The sequence below is a fragment of the Trichoderma reesei genome (genome assembly GCF_000167675.1).
Source record: "Trichoderma reesei QM6a unplaced genomic scaffold TRIREscaffold_1, whole genome shotgun sequence".
Lineage (NCBI taxonomy): Eukaryota > Fungi > Ascomycota > Sordariomycetes > Hypocreales > Hypocreaceae > Trichoderma > Trichoderma reesei.
In genome coordinates this window covers 935,918-959,670 of record NW_006711148.1, presented here as the reverse complement: position 1 = coordinate 959,670, position 23,753 = coordinate 935,918, and the positions used below count along the sequence as shown (strand labels likewise).

Below are 23,753 nucleotides of genomic sequence, written 5' to 3'. Positions count from 1 at the left end.
CCGAAGCTCGCGATGAAGCCGCCGGCGTCACTACGGTAAAATGCATCGAACGAAGCTCAATATAAGCTTCTTCTTCTCTTGTAAATTCTGCATGCAGTTCCACGTCAAAACTGTGTATCAAACAAGGCGACGTTGCTCAAAACGGCCTGGCACTGTCCTGTGCTGCTGTCCTTCGCTGTAGGCCTGTGTCTCGGCCCGCGAACGGTGTACCGTACCTACCTTTTAGTTGTCACCCAAAATCCAAGTCCCCATTTCAAGCCACCACCAAGGGAGCATAGATCACCTCACGCTTTTTCCTTATCTCTCCTCCTCTTCATAGACAGAGCACGCGCAATAAGAAGACTATGCAAAGCTGACTTCCGCCGAGCGTGAACATCGCATCTGCAAGAACATGGCTGACTTTGGCGTTGGGGTGCCAGACGGTGCGGAAAAAAAAACCCCCTCCAAGACGGGCTCACTCAAGGCTCATCATCACCCACTCCAAGCATAATTTCTAATCGCAAGGCAGCGCAGAGATCGCGAGATTGTCGCTGGGCCAGGGCTCTTCGCCTGCGGAGACGCTAGCGCCGAGCATCCGGAGCGAGGGCATCATCGCCGTGGACATTACAGCAAAGTTTTCAGATGCCGTCAAGAGTGAGCAAAGCTGCATTCTCGGAGGGGGAAGAGATGCGCGGGTTTGCAGGTTTGCAGTACACGGAAGCTGACTGCAGACAACCAAACAAACAGCGCTTGAGCCGGGGGCCATCGTCAAAGATGGCTTCTTTACGCTGTTTGACTCCGTCGCAGCCCTGGAGGTTCGTCTTTCTGCTGGCATATGGCCTAGGCCTAGTATGAGGCTCCGGGATGCTGACGTGGTGATAGATCATGGACCTAAAGATGGACAGTGGATGCGCGGCTGCAGAGGCTGAGGTAGAACAACTCTACGACGTCTCCAGGCCACTGCTCCCAGAGGAGGTACTCGGCATCATAGACCAGCTGTTATGTCACGAGGTCAGTTCGAAGATGTATGCGCCGTGCCGTGCTTCATGCGCTCATGCTTCATCAGATGTCATGGCACCTAGGATATCCTCTCTCTCAGACTCTCTTCACGAGCTTCTACGTCGAGGCACTCTCTATGCCGGATCCTCGCAGCATTCAGGAGGCCACTTTCATCCGCGGTGGCGGTCATGACCCAAACGAGCAGCTTATGCTTCAGGTCCTCCGAGCGTACTGCCTGGGCATGCTCAAAAGCTGCGGCTACGTCAACGAGAGGATCAAGTCGGAGCACTATTACGAGGTGAGCGTCTATGCTCTGGTGCTAATGGTGATCCTGCTGCTAAGCCTCGTATCAGGAGGAAGACTTTGTCACCAACACATATAACCGCACACTTCTCGCAAGTCTACCCACAAGCGCCATCCAGGACAACCTTTTCGAGGCCATGGCGGCTCTCAAGTCGCAGACAAGCTCTATACCGGAACATCTAGTTGAAGCCCTGCTGCTTCGCCTGCAATTGAGGCACATCTTCTTGGATGCTGTGGAATGCCCCAAGCACATGAAGGAGCCTGAGTTGGCGAAGAAGCCTTGGAAAGAAGGCCTTGCCATCTTGCCAGCCTTGAAGAAAACTCACTCACTTGCCTCACCGGTGGACGAAGCCTTCAGTGCTAAGCTGCAGAGGAAGCTGGCCAGCACTATGCCCCCGCGGCCCATTGTTCAACTGGATTTTGACGTCGCTTTTGGTCACCTGAATAGCCTGTTCGAAGACGCCCTGGAGTTGATCAACGTCTTGCATTACACCGATTCGCAGTGCTTGCTGGTAAGTGACGCGAACTCGGTGTACGCGACTGTCTAGGCATACTGACGAGGAAACATCAGACGTTCGTAACAACGTTCCAAGCAAAGAAGCCGCAGCCCATCGTGTACGTGCGAACATTATTGCAGACGTTCCTCTTCGACGCCATGGAGGTTCTAGGGTCTATGAGTATCCGACAGCTCCTCGACGACGACTTTGCCATTTTGACAATGCCGGCACACCAATACCTGGACAGGCTCAACGACGAGGTCGAGGCCGTCCAAGATCCGCGATACGCCATGGCGCAGCAAATGGAGCTCTTCAGGACGAGGGCGGCACAGCCCTTTCTGGACATCCTGCGCACGGCGTGCCAGAACCGGTGTCGGGTGAGGAGGACGCTCTGCCACCTTGTTCGCGATTGGGAGGCTCTCCAGCTGGACGCTGAGGAAATCGACCAGATCCTCCAGGTCAAGGCCAAGGAGCAGCCGACAATGTACAGGTCCTCGATTGGCAGTGGCGGCGTGGAGTCTTACTCGCTGCCCCTGTCTTCGTGGACGTACCTGTACAAGCTACGACAGATGGAGCTAATCATCCAGCTGGGCTTCGAGCTGGAGATTTACCAGGCCGACGAGTTCGCCGGCATGTACTGGTATCTCAACTACATCTCCAAGTCCCGCCTGCACCACACCGAGCGCATCAAGATGTTCGTCATCAAGAGGGTCGAAGAGGCGCAAGCCCAACCCATGCCCTCAGACCACACCGTCGGCACGCAACTGCAGCGATCGCTCATGTACACCCGCCTATCCCTGCTCGACGCAGCCGTCACATGGGAGCTCTCCGACTCGCTGTCCTGCCTGTACACCATCCTCAACCGCCTCAAGCTCATCAAGGCGCCTCCCCGTCCGTACGGCACCGACGAGCTCCGGTACGAGATCCGGATGAGGCCGTTTGCGCCGGTGGGCCTCCCCGTGCTGCCCACCTTTGAAGAATTCACGACCGGCACGACGCAGCCGGACACGGACATGGAGGAGCTGTTTGAGTACGCGGAGCGGGCCGTCGAGGGCGCCAAGAGGGGCTTCGAGGCGCTGAGCAAGATGACTGCCGAGGAGTCCTTCTCGGTCGGCTCTCACCAGCGGTGGGCCGAGGGTGCCAAGAACGGGCTCAAGTCGTGCATTGCAACCAAGATTGCCATTGCGGCGGTGCAGAAGGCGGTGGCCAAGGCCGCGGATCCGGATGATTTGAAGATCAAAGTCGAGGTTCCTACACCGGAGAGGGCGTATCATGCGTTCTGGATTGTTCCAAAGATAGTGCCGTTGGCATGAGAGACGTAGGTAGTGTTTAATATCAAGAAGTCCCAACCTTTGTTCAAGTATCTGTGCGGAGGAGAGGAGGACACGAAGAAAGATGAAACAGAACCAAAAGTTTTCTTCATTCGTGGCAAACATACATACATACATACATACATCGATTAACTTCCAATATCTCTTTGAACATAGTTCCAGAGCCCATTCTATCTTCCCGGAAATATCGCCCCCCGTCCTTACAGAAATATCACCTTCCGTCCTTACAGAAATATCATCTTGGGTGTGGTGATGGTACACTAATGGTACAGCCTAGGAGTAAAAGAAAGGTCAAAAGGCCCCTATCTATGGGTCCCCTAAACAACGTTCGAACCTTCGATCCAAACTGTCGCGGAAGAAACTGAATTACAGTGTAGTGGTAACAGAAAGACCACTGGCGCGGTACGATTAGATTTACGCCTTCTTGCGAGCCATCCTGAGCCTCACAGTCTGTTCATAAAGAACATCCTTGAAGGCGAAGAGGAAGGCAGCGGTGAGGACGCTCTGGGTGACCTTGGGGCCAATGCCTATTGTTTATTTCGTCAGTTGCACATTGCTTCTTCGATCAGTTGACAGGTATGAATCTGACTCACCCTTGTATAGACCGGCATAGCCCTCATCCTTGATAACGCGCCTCAAGGCCTGGGACATGCCCTCCTTCTTCTCCTTATGGGCCGCGACGTGCATCTGGCTCTTGACGGTGATGTAGGGATACGTCACGGTAGTAGCAAACAGCTTGCCCAGGGCCCCCAGAAGGAACGCGATGGTGGGCGTCATCTTCCTCTTCCTCTCCACGGCATTCTTCATCTGCTCAAAGAGCGTATACTGGAGAATGGGGTTGATGACCAAGACCAGCGCCGGAACGACTCCAGCAAACAAGGCCCGCGGCCCCTCCTTCTTCAGCAGGGACATGAGCGTCCCCAGCGTGGTCGGCCCTTTGCTGCCGCGCCTCCCGTCGGCTCCGGCGGCCTCGAGGTCGGGCTCCTGGCGGCGCGTGGTGACGCGCGTGTTGACGACCCAGATGGGGTTCGTGATGATGACGGTGGCCGAGCCGGCGATGGCGCCGGCGATCATGGCCTCGACGGTGGTGAGCTTCTTGCTGGCGCGGCCGGCGCGGGTGGCGGCCTTTTCGAAAAAGGCCCGCGTCCACTCGTACCAGTAGTAGTAGATGAAGTTGGTGACGCTGATGCCGAACAGGGCCGAGTTGATGCCCGAGTACAGGCCCGAGACGCCCTCGCGCGCGATGATCTTCTGGATGGCCTCGGTGAAGTTGCTCTCGGCCTTTTTGGACTCGACCTGGGCTCTGGTCGAGAGGGTGATGAGAGGGTAGCTGTCCGCGCGAGGGGGGGGGGGGGGATTGGGACACATGTTAGCGATTCCGACAGCGGGCTACGGTGACAAGAGACAAAACGAAACAAAGATGGGAAGGGATATCGTACGTCAGGACCATGGAGAGAATGCCGCCGCCGGCGCCGGCCAAGGCGTGGGCGACATTGTCGTTTTGCGGAAGAGGCGATTTGGCAGACATTGGCGTTGAAGTTTGTCGAGCGAGGGAGTCAAGGTTGGAAACTTGGCGGTCGGTTGTTGTGAAGTGAGAAGAAGGCCCTTTCCTGTGCCGGGATGACAAGGCGCGCGACGATTTGAAAGACTACCTTGGACTGGAGTGATGATAAAGCTGCTAGAGCTCAATGATATATCGGCGAGGATAGCATAAGCTATGTACGTTGGAGGTTCAGCTAGTAGGATTATTCATCTGATGCGATTGCAGCCACCCCTGGCACGATGCAAGCCGAGGTTCCGTCTGGGGATGAAGGTTGAAAGCCGACGACATGCTTCGGGGTGCTGTTCTGTCACGGCAGTCAATGGCGCTCTAGCGCGGCAGAAATGCGCTGGAATGAAGTCATGCCTCCCCCCGTGGGAACCCGCTAGCGCGCTGAAGCTTGGGGGGATTGCATGTGACTCTGGCGGGGTGTTTCGGGGAGGAGACGAGATGCTGGTGATGGAGAGTTTCAAGATCTGGCCGATGCCGAGGTTGGTGCTGGATTGGGGATGGCGGGAGTCACTAAAGGCGCAAGTGTAGGTTGGGTTTAAAGATGAGCCGCTGGCTATTGTAATTATTATTACCAGGAAGGTATTGCTAGTAGTGGGAGCTGCTTGGATAATACCTTATCCGAGAGCATTGAATGGAAGCCTGGCAAAATCTGGGGAAGTAATAATACTACTAGATGAGAGAGCATCCATGTCACTGAGCTGGTGGTCCTTTGCTGACCCCATTTGGAGGGCATGGATCACTTGCACACAACGGTAACAAGCTGTATACTAGTATGTATTGGGAGCGGCCCGGAGTAACGATACTGCGGTTCAAAGAAATCCTCGTAATACTGAGGGAATCGAAGTGAAGAGGGCCTAAAAAGGGCCAGGCTAAGCCGCTATAGGCAGCGCCCGGAAGGGCCAGGCTACATGCATGTGTAGGTACAGTAGCTTTACACGTCACGGTCAGTCAGTGGATGAATCAGGTACCTCCAAACAACCTACCTAAAAACAAATCCTCTGCACGCACCTCACGCTGAGGCTTAGTACCTTAGCAGCCTTGTGATGCGAAAGGCGCTTGGCGACCATACCATACTGTACTGAGTCGAATCCGTAGATCTGGAATGAAACATTCGGCAGATGCCCCGGCGCACAAGGCCCGGATCCCAGCCCGCGTCTGCCTCGTCCAACCTCCGCTGGCACAGCATCGCGGCCCCCGACACGCCACAGCCTTGATCTGATGAGCTCGCCCGACCCGCTGGACGAACCCACTATAATCGCAGTTGCTACCACTGCTGCCGCCGCTGCTGCGAGTGCTAACAGCAGCCTTGCGCCCGATCCAAAAACCGAGCCCGCGTCGCGTCGCGTGTCGCACAGCCAACCGCATCGCTCCATCTCGCCAGCAGCCTCGCCCCGGAAACACACGCTCAACTTGCTGCAAGCGGGCAAACCAGCGTCGTCGCAGCGGTTGTCGGTCGCGGTCCAGGTCCAGACGGAGGGCCACGGCGACGGGGGCGCCAACGACACCATGGCCTCGACCCCGGGCGGCACGAGGCGGAAGCTGTTCAAGTCGCCGGTCCAGTCGCCTTCCACCGTCCGGCGCAGAACCGACCACGCAGTCACGACGACGGTTCCGCTGAGGGAGACCGGCGAAGATGAGCTCACAGCCGCCATCACCCCCAGCAGGAGACGGGGCCGCCCTCGAAAGTCCAACGGCACTCCCGCTCCGCAGGCGGGCGTCAAGAGGAGGGCGGGTTCACCGATCAGCAGAAATCCACGCCGTGTACGCACCGACAGATTTGGAGGAGGAGCAGGAGGAGGAGGAGGAGGAGGAGGAGGAGGAGGGGAAAGCACCACACAGCTGCACTTTGACGAGGGCAAGGAAAATTTTCACGCCACGCCAGCAACCGCAAAGCGAGGGCGGCCGCCCAAAGCCCAGGCCGTTCAACCATCCAGCGAACTGGGAGCTACAAAACGAGGCCGTAGACGACAGGCGATGGCCCCCGATGAGTTGGTTGGGATAGCGGAGGAAGCAGCAGCAGAAAGAAGCCAAGTCCAAAGCGGTCGGCGCGTAAGCGAAAGCGACGCCGTGGATCTAATACAACCTCCTCCGTCGAGGCAAGGCGCCCAGAATGATGCTGCACATGGATCGGATGCTGCATCTAACGCAGACACGGAATCGGATTGGATACCAGGACCCAACAATGATGCGACACCTAGGGCTGCAGCGCAGCCCTCGACTCTTCGGCTGCCCTCCAGAAGTGACCATGACCACCGTGCTCCAGAAGCAAGCGATCATTCCACTGTGGACGAGCACATCAATGATTATAGTTCTCAAACAAACGATACGATCGCGCAGGGAGAGGACTTCAGCATGATTTTCATGGACTCCATTCCCTCGCTGCAGGGAAGTCGTAACGGTAACAGTTCTTTTCAGCCTGCTGAGGATGATGACGATGTTGGCGACGAGACGCACCTTATCATTAATAACACACTGGCATCGCTCAAGAGAGAAGTTGCCGAAAGCAGTGACCCAGTAGAGGTCACGGAGCAAATCGAGATTCCGGAGGAGCCAGAGATCGAAGAACAGCCGGAGCCCGAGCCCGAGTTTGTTCCAATCATTCGAGAGTCGGCAAGAAACGCGCGCCTGAGCCTGAGCCCGTGGTGGTCCCGTAAACCTAAGAAGATGGGGACCTCGGGGGCCTCTCCGCTGAGGCATCAGACTCTGCTGCGCTCAGCGGCAAAGAGGTCGGGGAGACTGTTCAGATTTGACCATGAGAGGGAGGACGAGCCGACGCCCACTAAGGCTGGCAAGCAGCCGTCATCCGCCCAGTCCAGGAGAGATCGCTCAAACGACTATCGAGAATCTTTCTCTGAGATGCCTCGTAATTATCTCGATACTGCAGCACCCAAGCCCTTGAACTTTTCTGCCACCCAGGACGACCGAAGGGTTGACTTGGAGGAGTACGGGTTGCATCGAGAGGACGAGCATGCGGAAGAGGAGTACGCTCAAGAGGACCATGTGCAAGAGGACCATGCTCAAGAGGAACATATCGGAAAACATGCCGAAAAACATACTGAGGAACATGCCCAGGAACATGCCGAAGAATATGCCGAGGAACATGCTGAAGAAGAACGTGCTGAAGGGGCACATGCCGGGGTAGGACATGTCGAAGAGGAAGATGCCGAAGAACATGTCGAGGAAGAACACGGCGAGGCATTAGCCTGGCATACCGAAGCACCTGCGGACGACAACCTCCAAGAATCTGCCAACAATGCTCCGCAACAATTTTTTTTTGCCACACAACCGTACAGTGCAGTCGCACTGGGCCCCATGAGGATTGCAATGTCCGAGATGAGTTCTCCCGTACGACATATCGAAGACGAGGATAGTGAGCACCGGGAGCACGGGCGCTATGGTGACTACGGGGCCTATGAATATCACGGGGGTAATCAAGACCACGAGCAGGGCGTTCTTGAAGAGGATGGGGAGCAAATTGACTATAAAGAGCCTGCTGAAGAGTTAGAGGAGCAACAGATGCAAGAGGAGCCCGAAGAACATGGGGAGCACGAGGGACACGGTGAGCACGAAAAGCATGAGGGATATGAAGAGCATGAAGAGTACGAGGAAGACGAGGGGCTTCTGCAACAAGAGGAATTTGAGGAGGAGGAGGAGGGACAGAGGGAAGATATGGAACTTGACCATGAAGAGAAAGAGAGAGAAGAAGAACATCCGACACACCTAGGGCGGCAGGAGGAAGATATGGAAGAGTATGACGAGGAGCAGAAAGCGGAAGACCACGAACAGCAAGGGGGAGAGGAGGACTTGGACGAGCAGGAAAATCACAAGGAACATGAGGAGGCTTTGGATTATTATGCCGAGCAGGAAGGGATTGAAGAGCACGAAGAAATCGAGAGGCACGAGGAACACGAGGACTATGTGGAAGAAGACGGAGACTTTGAGGAGCACGAAGAGCCTCAACAACATGGAGAAGACTTCAACCACCGCGACGAGCACGATGATCACGAGGAATTTGGGGACCACGACGACCATGAGGACTCTGGGAACCACGACGACCACGAGGACTTTGAGGAACACGAAGAAGAGGTCGACCAACACGATGAGCATGACCAACTCGAGGAACATGGAGAAAAAGTCGACCAATACGAAGAGCATGCCCAATATGGAGAGGAAGTCGACCAACATGATAAGCATGACGAGCTCGAGGCTCATGAGGCTCAAGATCATGAGGTACAAGAAGATGAGGAGCAAGAGGTCGAGCACGATGGACTTCATGACGAACACGAGGATCAAGAAGAGGTCGAGGATCGTGAGCATCATGAGGATCGTGAGCAGCAAGAACACCACGAGGAGCGCGAGGAGCGCAAAGTGCGTCCCTACGAATTCTCAAACCACCGGAGGCCAAATTTCCTTGCCCGCCGCCAGCTCGACAACAAGGAAAACCATGCCGAAGAACAAACGCACTCTGTTCCCCCCCAACAGCCCGAGCAGCCGAAGCCCACACCTGAGCGTGAGGTGCGCCCTTACGAATTCTCAAACCGTTGGAGACCGAATTTCCTTGCGCGCCGCCGGCCAGAAACCAAGGGAAACCATATCGACCAAGATACGCACTCCAGATCCTCACAAGGACCTGAGCAGCTAGAGCCTACACCTGAGCGTGAGGTGCAGCCAGTCGAGGCCACACCGCCCCAGCAGATGTCATCGCCACTTCAGGACCCTCAATCCGTCCCTCAGGACCACGTGCAGTACCCGGTTCTGCGGCCGGTCCTTTCCTCCATTATGCGAGCTGGTCGAGTTCTGCAGACCGTCACTTCCGACCCTCCCTCACCAAGAGAACGGGAAAAACAGCTGAGGAGTCCGTTCAGGAGCTCTGCAAGTAAAGAGCCATCCCACAGCGCCACCGAAGGTAGCCAGCCGCCTCCGAGCAAAAGCCCGCCTCAGCCATTTCGCTTTGTCCGTGACCAGTCCGCTGCTAATGGGGTGACCGCGAACCAAAGGAGAAGTGCTGGATCTAGGCTTTTCGGTACAGGTTTCGGTAGCACACGTCCAGTGCTTGATACGAGTGCAAGAGAGCCCCTGAACAGGAATCGCCCTCCCTCGAGAGAGTCAGAAGCAAGCTCCCTGAACGACACTCCATCACGTGGCGCTACCACGGATTTGTTCGCAAGGACTCACCCCATAAGCTCCGGCTTTAGAGGCAATAAACCATTACTTCAACCATCAAGCTATTCGGGTATCAGAAGCCTTCATCAGCCTCTCCCCCTTGTCCAGGTTGATGGTGCCGGAGAGGAGCCTGATCGTGTTGACGAGGAGGGGGAAAGGGAGGAGGAGGACCAGTATCAAGTTCGAGAAGACGAAGATGAGCGGGAAGAAGCCCAAATGGAAGAGGAGGAGGAGGAGCAGCAGGAGCAGCAGGAAGAAGAAGAGCAGAACGAAGAGGAGGAAGATGACGACGATGACATTGATCTCTGGGAATACGAAGCACAGCGGGAAGTACCGCCTCGCCCAGTATTACAGCAGCCGCTGATGCCCATGATGCCCATGACACAAGAGCACAACACTGCGCCGGGCCTTGAAAGCTCTCGGAGAGACGCACAAGAGGCACCCGCGGCCGTTACTGCGGCAAGAGCTTTGCCAAATGCGTCACGCACGAACCAGACGGTCGGTCGACAGCAGCTTGACAGGAACGTTGAGGATGATGAGTCCCCCCAGTTGTCTCGAAAGCAGCCTGAGCAAGCGCCGGCAACAGCGTCCAATCCCAAGCGCTTTGACCTATCGTCGTTTTTTTCTTCGCCGGCTGCGCTCCCAGGGTTGTTGGCCGAAAAGTTCAAATCCACCAAACCGAAAACCTCTGCTCAGCAGATCGATCAACAAGCAGCAGCCCAACAAGAGGAATCTCCCACACTGCCCACGACGTCATTGTTTCCCAGCCTTGATCAGACGGTAAACGGCTCCCGGGATTTTGGTCGCACAGCTCCTGCATCTTCCTCCATTCCCTCTGATCCACCGGTGGAGGGACAGGTAGTTGAAGATGCCTCATCTCCCGCTACCCCTGAGGAACGCGGTCTCCCTACCATTGCCCAGAAGCAGAACTTTGTTCCACGGCCGCGACAGGCCAACGACTCTTCATTCTTCCAGCCCTCATCGTCTCAGCTGAGTACGAGCCCGACGAGGATGCAGTTGACTCATGAAGACATTCAGAGATGGCAGCTCGAAACATCGCATGCTGGCGACGATTCGCCCAGCCTCAAGCCATTACTGAGGCCTTTGCCGCCAAGGCATGCCTCACCCAAAAAGTCCAATCTTCGCTCTCCCTTGAAGCCTCACACGCCAGGGCGAGTGGTGGAGTTTTCGGGCAGCGTGCTGTCCCCCGAGGAACAAGCTCGGCTCCGCGAACAGCGCCTCCGGGCAAACGGGGATGTGTCCCGAGAGGATATCGGCACTGCCGCTGCGGTACCGAACCATGTCCAGCCACGGGCAGGTAAAGGCAGCATGCCTCGGCCGCAGCCGCAGCAGCAACAACAACAACAGAATCAGAACCGGCCTTCGATTCTCGCCCCAAGAATCATCAAGCCCGCAGGCGTGACGAAGAAGCCACCGGTCAAGAAGCATCGCCGACGGGAGCCCCCCTCGCAGACGGTCTGGACCCGCCAGCACTGGATCTTCCTCGACACGCTCCTGCAGATGCGGCGGCAGCGGCCCTTTAGCGAACGGTACGCGCCCGTGTCGCAGCGGTACCTGGGCAAGGTCGTCACTAGCATGGGCGAGTCCCTGGTGCTGGAGAAGTGGCACCTCGAGTGCGTCGACGCGTTCAAGTCCCAGATCAAGGGCTGGGACGAGGGGGAGCTGGCCAAGAGGCTGTTTGCGCTGATACTGGGGGAGGCACAGCGGAGACGGGCTTCGCTGGGGCAGTCGTCTCCTGGCGTCATGTTTCATTGAATTGGCCGAGCTTTGCTGTCTGATTGTCTCCTGGTTTTACCTTCTTTTTGCTCTTCTTGTTTCACCACTGGTTTTTTCTTTGATAAAATGGCGGGAGACAAGGCAGGAAACCGTTGTCCCTTGTACGAAGTGTACGAAGTACTCCTTTTTTTTTGATATAGCATTCATCCGGTGTTGGGAGAGTCTGGATTCTTGACCACCCCTTTTTGCCTCAACTGTTTATGCATGAGTTGGCGTTGGACAAGAAAAAGGGAGGGGGAAATTCGGCTTGATTTATCATGTTATCTACTGGATTATGACTCGGCTGGCATTGGTTTCTGGCTCACGTTGTTTACTTGTTTTTCTTGCTTTTCACTTTGATTATCACACTATCCTTGTACGTAGGGCAGGGGGGACAATAAACAGGATACCACTTGAGCAGATTGGAATTCTTTCGGCTTGGTTTCAGTTCAAGAGGAAAGGAGGTTCACTTGGATGTATGGCCGGAGCAAGTCTGTTGTACCTATGTGCGGATCTGCTTTCGTGGCGTCCCTCACTCTTCAGGGAGAAAACGAAGCATCATCTAACTATCAGTATCGAACTTGCAAGGTGCTTTCGAAATGTCAAGGTCCCTAAGGGCACATAACTGCAGGATTGTGACGCATCGGGTTCAGTACTAGGGACGGCAGTTTATTTTGAATGATCAAGCCTCGTCTACTGTAACTGACACGATACAATGCAAAAGTCATCATGTCCACCCCCCGTGTCCCCTCCCTTCCTCAATATTCCCTTCTTACTCCAGCAAAGAAGCCTGGTTCGTATACAGCACATCCACCACGTTACTCAGCTTCTCAATCGTCGCCAAAGCAGCGTCGTACGCCTCGTCCCGCTGTGTCTCGTCATAGATGATCAGACAGCCAGCGCCCTGGTCCAAAACACCAATAATGACCTTGTCGAGGATCATCTGCGACAGTTTCCTCTCCACCTGCTGGGTATCGAGACCCACCATCTTGGCGATGTGGTCAATCTCCACCCGCGAAAAGGGCTCAATGACCTTGATGAGATTCTGCTCCAGCAGGGCATCGTAGAGCCGGCGCAGGTGGTTGCGGATAAAGGTGTCGCTGCCGAGCTCGTACCGGTAGGCAGACAGGGCCCTCTCGTACTCCTCCAGAGATCGGTTCGCGTGGGCGCGCGCAATGGCCTTCATGGCCTCGAGGTTCTTCCCGGCGTACTTGACGGCCTGCTTGGAGGCCATGAGCTGGTTGACGTCGTCGACCAAATTGAGCATGATCTTGCAGAGGAGCATGTACTGCAGCGCAGCCTGAGCCTTGGCAGACTCTTCCTGGGTGTGATATCCGTCCAACGCCTCGATGAAGTAGGAGAATGCCGTGTTGAAGTCCTTATCTTCGGCATGCAGCATCCCGCTCTGCATATCGAGGTTGGCCTGCAACAGCGGCGGGGTGTACACGCTGGCAGCGCTTGTCCTGGCGCTCGTCAAAGCGGCGCGGGCCTTGGCAATGTTGCCCAGGGCGTGGTAGACTCGGGATTCGAGGAGCTGGACCTCGACGAGGCGGAGTTTGTCGTCGAGGCGCTTGAGCTCGCGGAGGAGGCCGTTGATGAGCGTCAGGGCGTCGTAGTAGGTCTGTTTGGACATGTAGAGGGTGACGAGGCGGACCTGGAGGTCCTGGCGCTGGAAGGCACGGCGCTCTGAGGTGGCCCATTCTATGCAGTCCTTGGTGACGGCAACTTCGACGTCGACGCTGTTGGGGATGTCTTTGAAGAGGTCCAGGAGCTGACGGACTGGATGGTTGCGCAAGGCGTCAGTTGGTGATCAAACAATGGGTGGGTGGCTTTGGTGCAAAACATACCCAGCTTGGCGGATTTGGCCTTGGCAAAGGATGAGAACACCGTCCGGCTCTCCTGCACCAAGGTGACGAGCTCTTGGGTCTTCCTGTTGAAAAGAATGTTAGCTCAGCAAAAGCAACAGGGTGTCGCGCTGCCAATGGACAAAAGCTGACTTCTCATCGCGGTAGAGTTCCCCCAAGCTTATCAGGGCAGCCTCGTACTCGCGCGTGGCCGCGTCTGAGGTGGCCGTGGGGGCCTTTGATATGATTTCCTTGAACGCAGCCTCTGCCTTTCTCGGGTCCGTCTTGACCAGGTCCTGGGCTTCTTTGACCCGGCTCGAGTCGCCGGCGGCCATGATGGAGGAGGGGGAAGTTTGACAAGCTTCGTGAGGGAGAGTCGAGGGAGTTGCGGGTGACGGCTGTTGTTGCTTATCGCTGATGGTTATTGCCGCTTCGATGTGTTGAATCAAAGGATGCTCGTGTGCGGCCTTGAGTGGGCGGAAGTTGCTGGTGTTGAGTGGATGGATGATGTTTGTAAAGCTGGGAGAGGATCGAGATGAACAAGATGAACAATCGGAGCTTCACCTTGTCCCTCCAGGTAGCCACTGCGCGACGTAGCCCAGCACTGCAAGTCCCACTACCAGGTACTAAGGCGCTACGAGTACAGGTACTTTGTCAGCAGCGGCGTCGTGCCTGTGTCATGAGTAGCCTGTACTACGCATTGCGCCCGCGCCGGTACCGCCAGACGGACCGTCAATGATCCGCCCGGCTCTTGTTGGTGGGCTGAACCGCCGCAGGCCGGAGAAGCTGGTGGACGGAATCAATTTTCATGGTCCCCTCCTACACAAAGTTGCCGCGATAGCATCTCACAACACACGACCAGCTTTTTTCTTCTTTTCTTTTTTTTCCCCCTTTCACCACCGCCGCACAGCGTCGCCCAATCGGCTGTAGCCTCATAAATTTCGAAAAGCCTCGTTCTCTCACATTCTACTACCCACCATGCTTCGACAAGCCCTCGCCACCTCCTCCAGAGCCCTGCGCTCCACGCCGACCATCGCCGCCAGCCGCGCCTTTCTGCGGCCTCAGATCCAGAATGCCGCTCCCGCCATCTCAATAAGAGCCTTCCAGCCCATCGCCAGCCGGTGGTACAGCGAGAACAAGGAGGCCACAGAGACCAAGGAGGCTCCCGCCGCCGCCGAGCAAAAGGCCGAGGAGAAGACTGAGTCATCAGAGGGAGACAAGAACGGCGAGACCGATGCCGTTGCCCAGCTGAAGAAGGAAATTGAGGCCAAGGACAAGGAGGCCCGCGACTGGAAGGTTTGTTTCTTCCCTCCCTCCCCCGCTCTCTCTCTCTCTCTCTCTCTCTCTCTCCATCCACATGCTCCATCTTCTTACAACAACATGTCTTGCTGACCTGTCTCTGTTTAAAAGGACAAATGCCTCCGCACCGTCGCCGACTTCCGCAACCTCCAGGAGCGCACCGCCCGCGAGGTGAAGGCCGCCCGCGACTTCGCCATCCAAAAGTTCGCAAAGGACCTCGTCGACAGCGTCGACAACCTCGACCGCGCCCTCTCCACCGTGCCCGTCGAGAAGCTCAAGGCCGAGGAGAAGACCGAGGACCTCAAGGAGCTGGCCAACCTCTACGAGGGCCTCAAGATGACCGAGGGCATCCTCATCCAGACGCTCGCCAAGCACGGCCTCGAGCGCCTCGAGCCCGAGGGCGCCAAGTTTGACCCCAACGAGCACGAGGCCACCTTCATGGCCCCGCAGCCCGACAAGGAGGACAACACCGTCTTCTTCGTCCAGCAGAAGGGCTTCAAGCTCAATGGCCGCGTTTTGCGTGCCGCCAAGGTTGGCGTCGTCAAGAACGCTTAAAAGAAGATCATATACTTTACGCCATTTTTTCACATCTCAACTCCTTTGATCACAAACTCGAAAGATATCAAGAACGGACAGGCTACAAGAAGAAGCGAAAGAAAATATACCAAAAGGCGTGTGGATGTCATGATTCAACTCCCCATCATACAGACGCACCGCTGTACATGTACTACTACCGGATTTGACGTTGGCTTGGCGTTTGGTTTCAAAAGTGTATATTGCTCCTCTCATGACGGCGGCCTTAAAAAAGGAAGAAAAAGGTATTTCATAATATCTGCATAGGGAATGAAGCACCAACATGGAATGGGGTGGGAAGGGCAACATGCATGGAAAGTTGGACATACGAATGTGAAAGTTAAAGATGAAAGAGTCTTTTCTGTATGAGATATACCATACATGTACATACCACTTTCGTCCTCTGAGCGGCAGTCACAGGACGCCGTCTCCCCTTGAAATCAACCGCCTCCAAGGGTGTCGATGCACACTCCAGCATCCTCATAACATACCTATGCACAAGACTCTTGGTTGTGTATGATTCTGACGCACGATGATGTTCTCCCGAACCTCAACTCCAAAATGAGAAATTCGCCCATTATCCACTCAGTGTGAGATTAGTAGTCGTAAACTCGGGGTTGCAGACACACTGAAGCAAGCTGTACCGCGCCATTGCTGTTTCTGCTTCCGAATTCTTGCATATTTGACAGCCATCAAGTCAATACCAGTGACACTCCGGGCGTCGAAAATGTCACTATCCACGCTAGATCATACACGCAAATGTAGTTATGTTGATCCATTCCCGAGGCGTTGTTATTTCTTTGCTTTTCCCTTCGCGCTTGTTGCCTTGGCCTTGGCGCGGCCTTTCGGTTTTGAATCCGCAGTGTCGTCGTCATCTCCAGTACTCGTCTTCGATGCCTTCTTCGCCGGCTTCTTGACCTTTGGTTGTTTGATATACTTATCCTTCTTCAGATCGATTTCGTCATCCTCGTCAACGTCTGGAGCTTCCAGCAGCTCGGCGTCATCTTCCTCCTCAATGGCTTCTTCCAGGTCGGGCATCTCCTTCGTTTGTTTCTTCGGCGCAAAGACATTGCTGGCCTTGATGAAGGGCAATGGGTGGTTCATGGAGTTGTATCTGTTCTCAGTTAGCACAATCTGCTGTAAGAATGACTCGAGTGTCGTCAAGACAAGGTTACATACGTTCGAGTAAAGGCAGCCTTCGTCTTGGTCTCAATCTTGACACGCTCCTCGTCCATGGGACCGACTCCCAGTTCCTGAATGGCGTCAAAGTCTTCTCGGGTGAGGTAGTAGCTGTCCATCAGGTCAATGACCTCTTCCACGGCTTCAGTTCCTTCTTTCTGCAGCCGATCCACCGTCTGCGACCACAGCACAGGCAAGTACTCCTGTCGAACCTCGTTATGGTCTCCTGATGACTTGAGCCTCATGTGGGAATGAATCTCTCGAATGTATCGGCCCAATTTTCCAGCTTTGCTGTTATTTCCGAGCCAAGACGTAAAGTTGGACCCCAGCAACTGGCCGGCAACGAAGCTCGCAGGCCTCACAGTACTGAAGACGGCATGCGTAGGCATGAGGCTCCATTGCTGCTGCGGTCCGTGGATCATGCGATCCACAAGGTCACCGTCACTGATGCTCTCTGCCGCCTGGTCAAAGAGCTCGAGCGCTTTCAAAGTAGCTTCTCGACCCCTGTACCCCGAGCCGCTGAGGGCCATGGGCTTCGTCTGGAGGTAGTTTTCTTGGATCATGAGGTAGCTGAACTCGTGATCGTTGAAGTAGAGTTCAATCTTGTCATTGAGCGTCGCCTTGCTTGCAGGTGCAAAGAGTCCGCCACCAAGCATCTTCTGGCAGATATCCCACGGCTTGAGCACAACATGCTTCTCCCACGCTTTTGACATGGACTTGGTTTGGTCAAAGTTCATGGTCGACTGGTCGAGCTTCGCTGTCGCAATCATGTTGATGATTTGGCGGATATCCTTGTTGCTGCCCTCAATGAGAGCATCAACGACTGGCGGAGGCATCTTCAAGCCTTCTCGATGGCAAATCGTCATGATGCGAGACCGGACTTGGTCGACCGTCGGACGGTTGAATCTTATATCAAACGCAACATGGTCGAACGGCTTCATCTTGGGCAGTCTTCGTTCGTTGCAGATGAGGATCAAGGGCACCTCCGTCTTCCTGCAGAACTTGGCCAGGGCGCCAACTCCTCCGCGATCGCCGGCCGACATACCGTCGACTTCGTCCATGATGAGCACAATCTTCTTCTTCTCAGAGTGGACAGACTTCCCATCTCCTGCAAAGAATCCCAGCAGGGAAGTGTTGTTCATGACGTCGCTGAGACCGGCCTCGACTAGCTTCTTGCTTCGTGTATCGCTCGCATTGCTCTCCAGAACATCGTAGCCTTCAAGCTTAGCCGCCAAGTGTGCAGCTGTAGTCTTGCCAATGCCGGGGGGCCCAGAGATGATGATGGCTCGCTCGCCTCCCATGCCATCAGCGCCACGTTTCTGGAAGTTGTACTTCTTCGATTTCGGCCAGTTGTGAAGCCATCGCTGAATCTTCTCCACCTGTGCCTTATTGCCGCATATCTGGTTCAGCTGTGTCGGCGCATACTTGGACGTGAGGAGCTGGGTGGGCGCGGCTGCAGGCTTGACAGGCGTGCTGCTGGGTTGCCCTCGGGCTGCGGCCAATCTCTTGGCTTCTTTCTCGGCCTCTCGCCTCTGTGCTTTCTCTTCCGCTTCCATTTCGGCAACCTGTTGCCTCACCTTCTCTTCCTCCGCCTTCTTCTTCTCTTGCGCTTTCTGAGCGCCCTTGCCCGTCCCGCCAAATGCTGGGAGCTTGCGGATCAGGTCAAAGAGGCCATGCTCATCGATGGTCTTGATTCCGTTTGATCTGATCTTGGCCAACTTGGACGGTCCAGCATCGTCTCCGAGCACGACGAAACTCGTTTTACTACTGGGCTGGCCCGTAACTTTGCCCCCATATCGCTTGACTAGGGCCTGAGCTTCCTCGCGGCCAATCGTTTGCAGCACGCCAGTGAAAACAAAGGTCAATCCACTGAGACACTCTTCCTCGCCCTCTGGGAGTTCGCCGGCTGGCTGCGAAGGTTGCGCCGAGGCATTACCGCCTGAGGCTGATTTCCTCCAATCAAAGGGTTTGCCATCCTTGGGAGGAGGTGTTGGCGCTCGTACAGTAGCCACGCTGTCTAGGATGTTCTGGATGGCTTCGTCCTCGGGTTGGTCTGCTTTCTTGGCCCTTGGCGCGCGCGGTTTGCTTGCTGCCGCAGGTTTCTTCCTTGGCAGCTCTTCCTCCTCATCGGATTCCTGTTCAGGCGACTTTCTCTTCTTGGTTGCCGGCGTCGTCTTTACCTTTTCTTCAGCTTTCTTGGCAGAAGCGGCAGGCCGTCCCCGTGAAGCGATCCGTCTGGGTTGTGGAATGACCTCGTCTTCGGAGTCTTCCTCCTCGTAATCGTCGTTCTTGCGCTTATTTCGGCCTTTGGCGTCAGCGGCGAAGATATCGTCCGCGTCCTCGTCACCGTCGTCCATATAAACGTCATCGTCGTCATCGTCGTGGGTGGGAGCGGGAGCGGCCTTGTATGAATTTCTGGCCCTCTTCGGTCGAGAAGCTACATCTTCATCCTCATCCTCATCCTCCGGTGCAGCCGGCTTTGCCATAGTCTTCTTGGGCCGAGGACTGGACCTGACAGGAACATCGGCCTCGATGATGGTCTTCTTGTCGCCCTTCTTGGGAGTTTGAGATGCTTTAGCGGTCTTGGGATCTTTGGAGGAGGCAAAGTAGTCGTCGGCAGATATTGCTACGCCTTTTGGTTCCGTCTCCCTAATTGGGGTTAACACATTCCATGGAAGGGAGCAATACTCATTGCACAGTATATAGTACCTTTTCTTAGCCGGCGGTTTCGGTGCGGGCTTCTTTATTCTAATTTATAGGTTAGAGGCGGGACGTGATCCAAGCAGTAGACAGAAGCAGGGGTGTGGCCGGTTCTTACTCTACCACCTCGTCATCGTCGCTATCTTCGATGACCTTGCGCCCTTCTAGATACTGGTAAGCATTCAATTGAGAACATGGAAGTCCAAAAGCACTCACTTCCTCGCTTTCCTTTGGCCGGCGGTTCTGGCTTTGCAGCCGCAGGCTTCGGGGGTGCACCACCCTTTGGCGCGAAGAATGATCGAATATCAGGCATTGTATCGCTGTGTTCGACCAGAGGGAAGTAGAGGTTGGAAGAAGATGAGATCGAAGGAGAATGACAGGTACAATGATCTTTCTTTAAGAAACCCTCACTTCAAGGCCCCTTTTCGCCGCAATTCGAGGCTGCTGCCTGAACAATCGCGGGTCTGGCGTGCAAAAGCGAAGATGCAGCCTGGAAGCCGTTCAGTGACGTGCACTAAGAAGATCCCACCTGCAGCTGCACAACGCGAAGCTGACGCGAGGTGCGTGACCTGGGCTTAATTGCTGCCGAGCCGAGAGCTGAGGTAAGCAGGCGTCGTTCGTTCGGGGCCTGAGATCTCAGGCCCCACTTTGACCCGGCGCCATGCATGGTGGGATTCTTTTCAAGATATCGCAGCAGTCGTGCGACTTTGACAGACAGGCCTCGACAACCCGCCAAACCGACGCCATGAGGCCCAATGGCGCTTCCGCACTGCTGAGTGCCTTCCAGGGGCTGAGGATCTCCGCCTGCACCCCTTTGCGACAGCTGAGAGCCCCGGTCCAGCGCCCGTCCAAGGTCCTGGGCGCCGCCGCCCAACTCCTCCAGAATGGCAGAGCCTTTTCCACAAGCCCGGCCATGATGGGCACATGGCTCGAGCCCAGCCTGAACCGGAAAAAGAAGATGGCCAAGGGACGGCCGCGAGTCGCCACGGGAGGATCAACAAAGGGAACGACGGTGATTTGGGGCGACTACGGACTGCGAATGGTTGACCACCACCGACGAATTAGTGCCAAGTCGCTCAAGATGGCCGAGGATACGATCAAAGTGCGACTTCGAGGAGAGAAATACCGACTGTACAAGAGAAAGTGCTGCAACGTGGGCGTCTACGTCAGCGGTAACGAGGTGCGGAGTGCTCACATTGAGGTGTCTCATAAGGGAATGGCAAGCTAAACGTTTGAGGCAGATGCGAATGGGTAAAGGAAAAGGTTCTTTTGACCACTGGGCTACGAGAATGGCCGTCAGCCAGGTCCTGTTCGAGATCAAGGGCCGGATCCACGAGCAGATTGTTCGAGATGCCTTCCGGTTGGCTGGCAACAAGCTGCCTGGTACAGATCCCCATCGTCTTGCCTTTTTGTTTCGCTGCTAACCGGATTCTTTAGGTCAGTGGGAGTTTGTGAAGAAGGGAGACCCTCCTGTTGTTGGAATCACAAAGCTAGACGGCGTCACTTTGGAGGATCTCAAGAGGCCAAGAAAACACCTGGCCCCTCAAGAGCTTGTTGAGGCTGCAGCTACCAAGGCGGCGGCGGAAGCTGGAAGCCCTTCTGCACCGTCTGCGTCTTCATAAACAACAGGAGAAAGAACATGTACTATAAGAGTTTTGTATATAGAGTAAAAGCCGCCTGATGAATCAAGAAAAAAAAACAATAAAGGACAACACCAACCAAGATATGTCTCGTAACAAACATGGACTACCTAGATGATGCTGTGACCCCCAAACTCATCGGCGTTCGAAGAGTCTCACCAGTCCAATTGACTAGAGTCACAATCCGAGGTAACGAATCAAGGAAAATCAAGAAAATCATGCGATACTCGTACTTGGAGAGTAGATGCGCAATTCAGGAACGGTGTCCTGGATTGACAAGCCGTGACCCGGGCTTTTTACGGCTGCAAAGTCCAGCGGCTGCAAAGTCCAGCGGCTGCAGGGAACAGCAACAGGCACATGCACCCAATCTTCCCCACTCTGAGTTCATCGCACAGCACTTTACGCGACGACGCGTCTTCCAACCTTTCAAACCCTGGAGCTTCCCATTCAACCACCACGCCAACCCATTCCGCCGCCGCAATGGCCCTCATCGTCGACAAGCATCGCCCGCGGTCCCTCGAGGCTCTGTCATATCACCATGAGCTCTCAGAAAGACTCCAGTCTCTGGTACGATGTGACTACCTACCTACGCACATGCAAGTCTGCAACCCAAGCTGCACCAGCTAACACCCTCCCGTCACAGGCCCAAAGCGGCGACTTTCCGCACCTGCTCGTCTACGGCCCCTCGGGAGCCGGCAAGAAAACGAGGATAGTAGCGACGCTGAAGGAGCTGTACGGCCCCGGCGTGGAGAAGATCAAGATCGACGCCCGAGTGTTCCAGACGTCTAGCAACCGAAAGCTCGAGTTCAACATTGTCGCCTCCAACTACCACCTGGAAATCACGCCGTCGGACGTGGGGCAATACGATCGAGTCGTCGTGCAGGATCTGTTGAAAGAGGTGGCGCAGACACAGCAGGTGGACCAGTCGGCGAAGCAGCGGTTCAAGGTCGTGGTCATCAACGAGGCGGACCATCTCACCCGAGATGCCCAGGCAGCGCTTCGTCGCACCATGGAAAAGTACTCTCCAAACTTGCGTCTGATTCTCTTGGCGAATTCGACGGCCAATATCATTGCGCCGATTCGTTCGAGAACATTGCTCGTTAGAGTGGCCGCTCCCACACATGCCGAAATCTGCGACGCCCTCGCGCAGTCGGCCAAGAGGGAGAATTGGGAGGTTGTTCAGGGGCTACACCAGCGGATAGCTGAGGAGAGCGGGAGGAATCTGCGTCGTGCGCTGTTGATGTTGGAGGCCGTTCACGCACAAAAGTAAGTGCAATCTTGACTCAGTCCATCGCTCTACATCACCTTGCTAACGAACCTGCGCGCCGCAGTGAGAAAGTCACAGATACCACGCCTATCCCGCCTGCGGACTGGGAAGCACTCATCGGCCAGATCGCCAAGGAGATCATTGAGGAACACACGCCTGCGCGGATCCTGCAGGTGCGCGCCAAGTTGTACGATCTGCTGACGCACTGCATCCCGCCGACCACGATCATCAAGACGCTCACATTCAAGCTGCTGAACCTCATTGACGACGGGCTCAAGGCGGAAGTCATAAAGTGGTCTGCCTTTTACGAGCACCGGATCAAGACGGGCACCAAGGTCATCTTTCACCTGGAGGCCTTTGTGGCGAAGTTTATGCGCATCTTGGAAATGTATCTGATGAGCATGGACATGTAATTCTAGCGACTAGTCAGGCGGCGTCTGGAGTATCTGGTAGAAAAATGTAAATGTCAATGTCAATGTCAATATCGAAGGGATTCTGCTATGCAATTCGCAAGTTCATTGCTTCTCAGCTGCACAAGTGTGAATGAGCCGCGGTGAGCGGTGCAGTCGGCACCCGGCCATGATCGCTACTCGGCTTCCATTACTTTAGTTAAGGTTGTGATATATAATGGCTCAACGCCGGGCCTCGTTACTGTCTATGTGGATCGTTCTCAATCATATCTTTGACCTGGCAAAATCAAGGGAGGGTAATATAGCATGCCTCTTGGAATACCAGTTAGGACATTCAATACCCAGCTTAGTAGGTAGCATACATAATGCACCCGAATTTAGCTACCTTATGGTACCTACCTTGTATGAATGCGTGAACCAGCGGGGACATGGATGGTGGAGGGACAGACGGGAGGCATCGCCGCCTTTCCGGTGAAAGGGGCAATGTAACTCGACATGAGTTGAAACAGACCAACACGAGGTCGCAACGAGTGATTTTCTTCATGACGAGAGACTATCCAGGCACGGCTGAAATCATTGGTTGTACCAAGGAAATAGTCCGTACACGCATACCTACGGTGTTGCCCCAGTGGGTAGGACGCAGTCACAGGTAAGGTACATAGGTGAGGTCGTGCGGGCTTCAGCTTGTGTCCATCTCTTTGTTTCCGGTTCATCGATGAGATATTACAGCAGAATTCACGCAATTCGGGGCCACAATGGAGCCAAGGCGACGAGATAGCCTGCTTGCCTAGGGAAAAGTTGTTCTCGATCCATCTGCTGGTATTTAACCGGCAGCCTTTGCCAAGCTGCAAGTGCATCTCCCACACGATACAGTGCTGTGTGTACGAGTTACGAGCAATAGCAATACCTATCCCATCAAGCCTCAAAGAGGGCAAGTAGGTAGGTAGAGCCGCTCACTGTTTCAAACCTCGAGCCCCTAATTTACCAAATACGACTCTACACAAGGAATACACATCGATTTAATAGCGCATAGCCCGTACCAGTCTGTTGGTTGGGTTACCTACCACATTGCGAAAAAGCTACCAGACGTTGGGGGGGGAAGAGGGCATGCGGTCCTTACTCAAACGTTGACTCTAATTCTGTAGGGTAACGGTTCGCTGCAACCTTTGAGGAAACTGGATGGACGGAAGTGGAGGGTGACAAGAGGGTAAAAGAGGGGCAGAGCGCAGGGACGACAAAGT

At 55.1% G+C, this 23,753-nt stretch overlaps 8 protein-coding genes across 8 annotated transcripts; 5 read left to right on the top strand and 3 right to left on the bottom strand.

Annotated features, from left to right (window-relative positions):
* Positions 1 to 512: 512 nt before the first annotated feature.
* On the top strand, positions 513 to 3,091 carry TRIREDRAFT_54813 (uncharacterized protein; the record flags this gene model as incomplete). The annotated part of the gene is made up of 6 exons (XM_006961557.1): positions 513 to 633; positions 727 to 794; positions 862 to 990; positions 1,046 to 1,276; positions 1,332 to 1,793; positions 1,853 to 3,091. Coding segments are annotated over 6 exons (2,250 nt in total), but the record flags the coding sequence as incomplete, so codon positions are not given.
* Positions 3,092 to 3,282: 191 nt separating this feature from the next.
* TRIREDRAFT_21193 (uncharacterized protein) lies at positions 3,283 to 4,878 on the bottom strand. The gene is made up of 3 exons (XM_006960915.1): positions 4,549 to 4,878; positions 3,703 to 4,439; positions 3,283 to 3,636 (listed from the first exon to the last, which is right to left on the bottom strand). Exons 1-3 carry the CDS (start codon positions 4,635 to 4,637, stop codon positions 3,524 to 3,526), a joined length of 939 nt encoding a protein of 312 aa, XP_006960977.1. The 5' UTR covers positions 4,638 to 4,878; the 3' UTR covers positions 3,283 to 3,523.
* A 691-nt stretch (positions 4,879 to 5,569) lies between these two features.
* On the top strand, positions 5,570 to 11,600 carry TRIREDRAFT_102627 (uncharacterized protein; the record flags this gene model as incomplete). The annotated part of the gene is made up of 2 exons (XM_006961556.1): positions 5,570 to 5,577; positions 5,780 to 11,600. 2 exons carry the CDS (start codon positions 5,570 to 5,572, stop codon positions 11,598 to 11,600), a joined length of 5,829 nt encoding a protein of 1,942 aa, XP_006961618.1.
* Positions 11,601 to 12,372: 772 nt separating this feature from the next.
* On the bottom strand, positions 12,373 to 13,779 carry TRIREDRAFT_54454 (uncharacterized protein; the record flags this gene model as incomplete). The annotated part of the gene is made up of 3 exons (XM_006961144.1): positions 12,373 to 13,379; positions 13,448 to 13,530; positions 13,598 to 13,779. 3 exons carry the CDS (start codon positions 13,777 to 13,779, stop codon positions 12,373 to 12,375), a joined length of 1,272 nt encoding a protein of 423 aa, XP_006961206.1.
* Positions 13,780 to 14,315: 536 nt separating this feature from the next.
* TRIREDRAFT_73783 (uncharacterized protein) lies at positions 14,316 to 15,298 on the top strand (the record flags this gene model as incomplete). The annotated part of the gene is made up of 2 exons (XM_006961555.1): positions 14,316 to 14,740; positions 14,855 to 15,298. The coding sequence occupies exons 1-2, from the start codon at positions 14,423 to 14,425 to the stop codon at positions 15,296 to 15,298; spliced, it is 762 nt and encodes a 253-aa protein (XP_006961617.1). The 5' UTR covers positions 14,316 to 14,422.
* An 894-nt stretch (positions 15,299 to 16,192) lies between these two features.
* Positions 16,193 to 19,502, bottom strand: TRIREDRAFT_25225 (replication factor C, subunit 1-like protein; the record flags this gene model as incomplete). Its single annotated transcript, XM_006960950.1, has 4 exons — positions 16,193 to 16,430; positions 16,496 to 19,204; positions 19,314 to 19,359; positions 19,412 to 19,502. Coding segments are annotated over 4 exons (3,084 nt in total), but the record flags the coding sequence as incomplete, so codon positions are not given.
* Positions 19,503 to 19,940: 438 nt separating this feature from the next.
* Positions 19,941 to 20,840, top strand: TRIREDRAFT_119651 (uncharacterized protein; the record flags this gene model as incomplete). The annotated part of the gene is made up of 3 exons (XM_006961554.1): positions 19,941 to 20,375; positions 20,437 to 20,578; positions 20,633 to 20,840. 3 exons carry the CDS (start codon positions 19,941 to 19,943, stop codon positions 20,815 to 20,817), a joined length of 762 nt encoding a protein of 253 aa, XP_006961616.1. The 3' UTR covers positions 20,818 to 20,840.
* A 451-nt stretch (positions 20,841 to 21,291) lies between these two features.
* On the top strand, positions 21,292 to 22,515 carry TRIREDRAFT_73778 (replication factor C, subunit 5-like protein; the record flags this gene model as incomplete). The annotated part of the gene is made up of 3 exons (XM_006961553.1): positions 21,292 to 21,402; positions 21,479 to 22,101; positions 22,167 to 22,515. The coding sequence occupies exons 1-3, from the start codon at positions 21,316 to 21,318 to the stop codon at positions 22,513 to 22,515; spliced, it is 1,059 nt and encodes a 352-aa protein (XP_006961615.1). The 5' UTR covers positions 21,292 to 21,315.
* Positions 22,516 to 23,753: the final 1,238 nt, after the last annotated feature.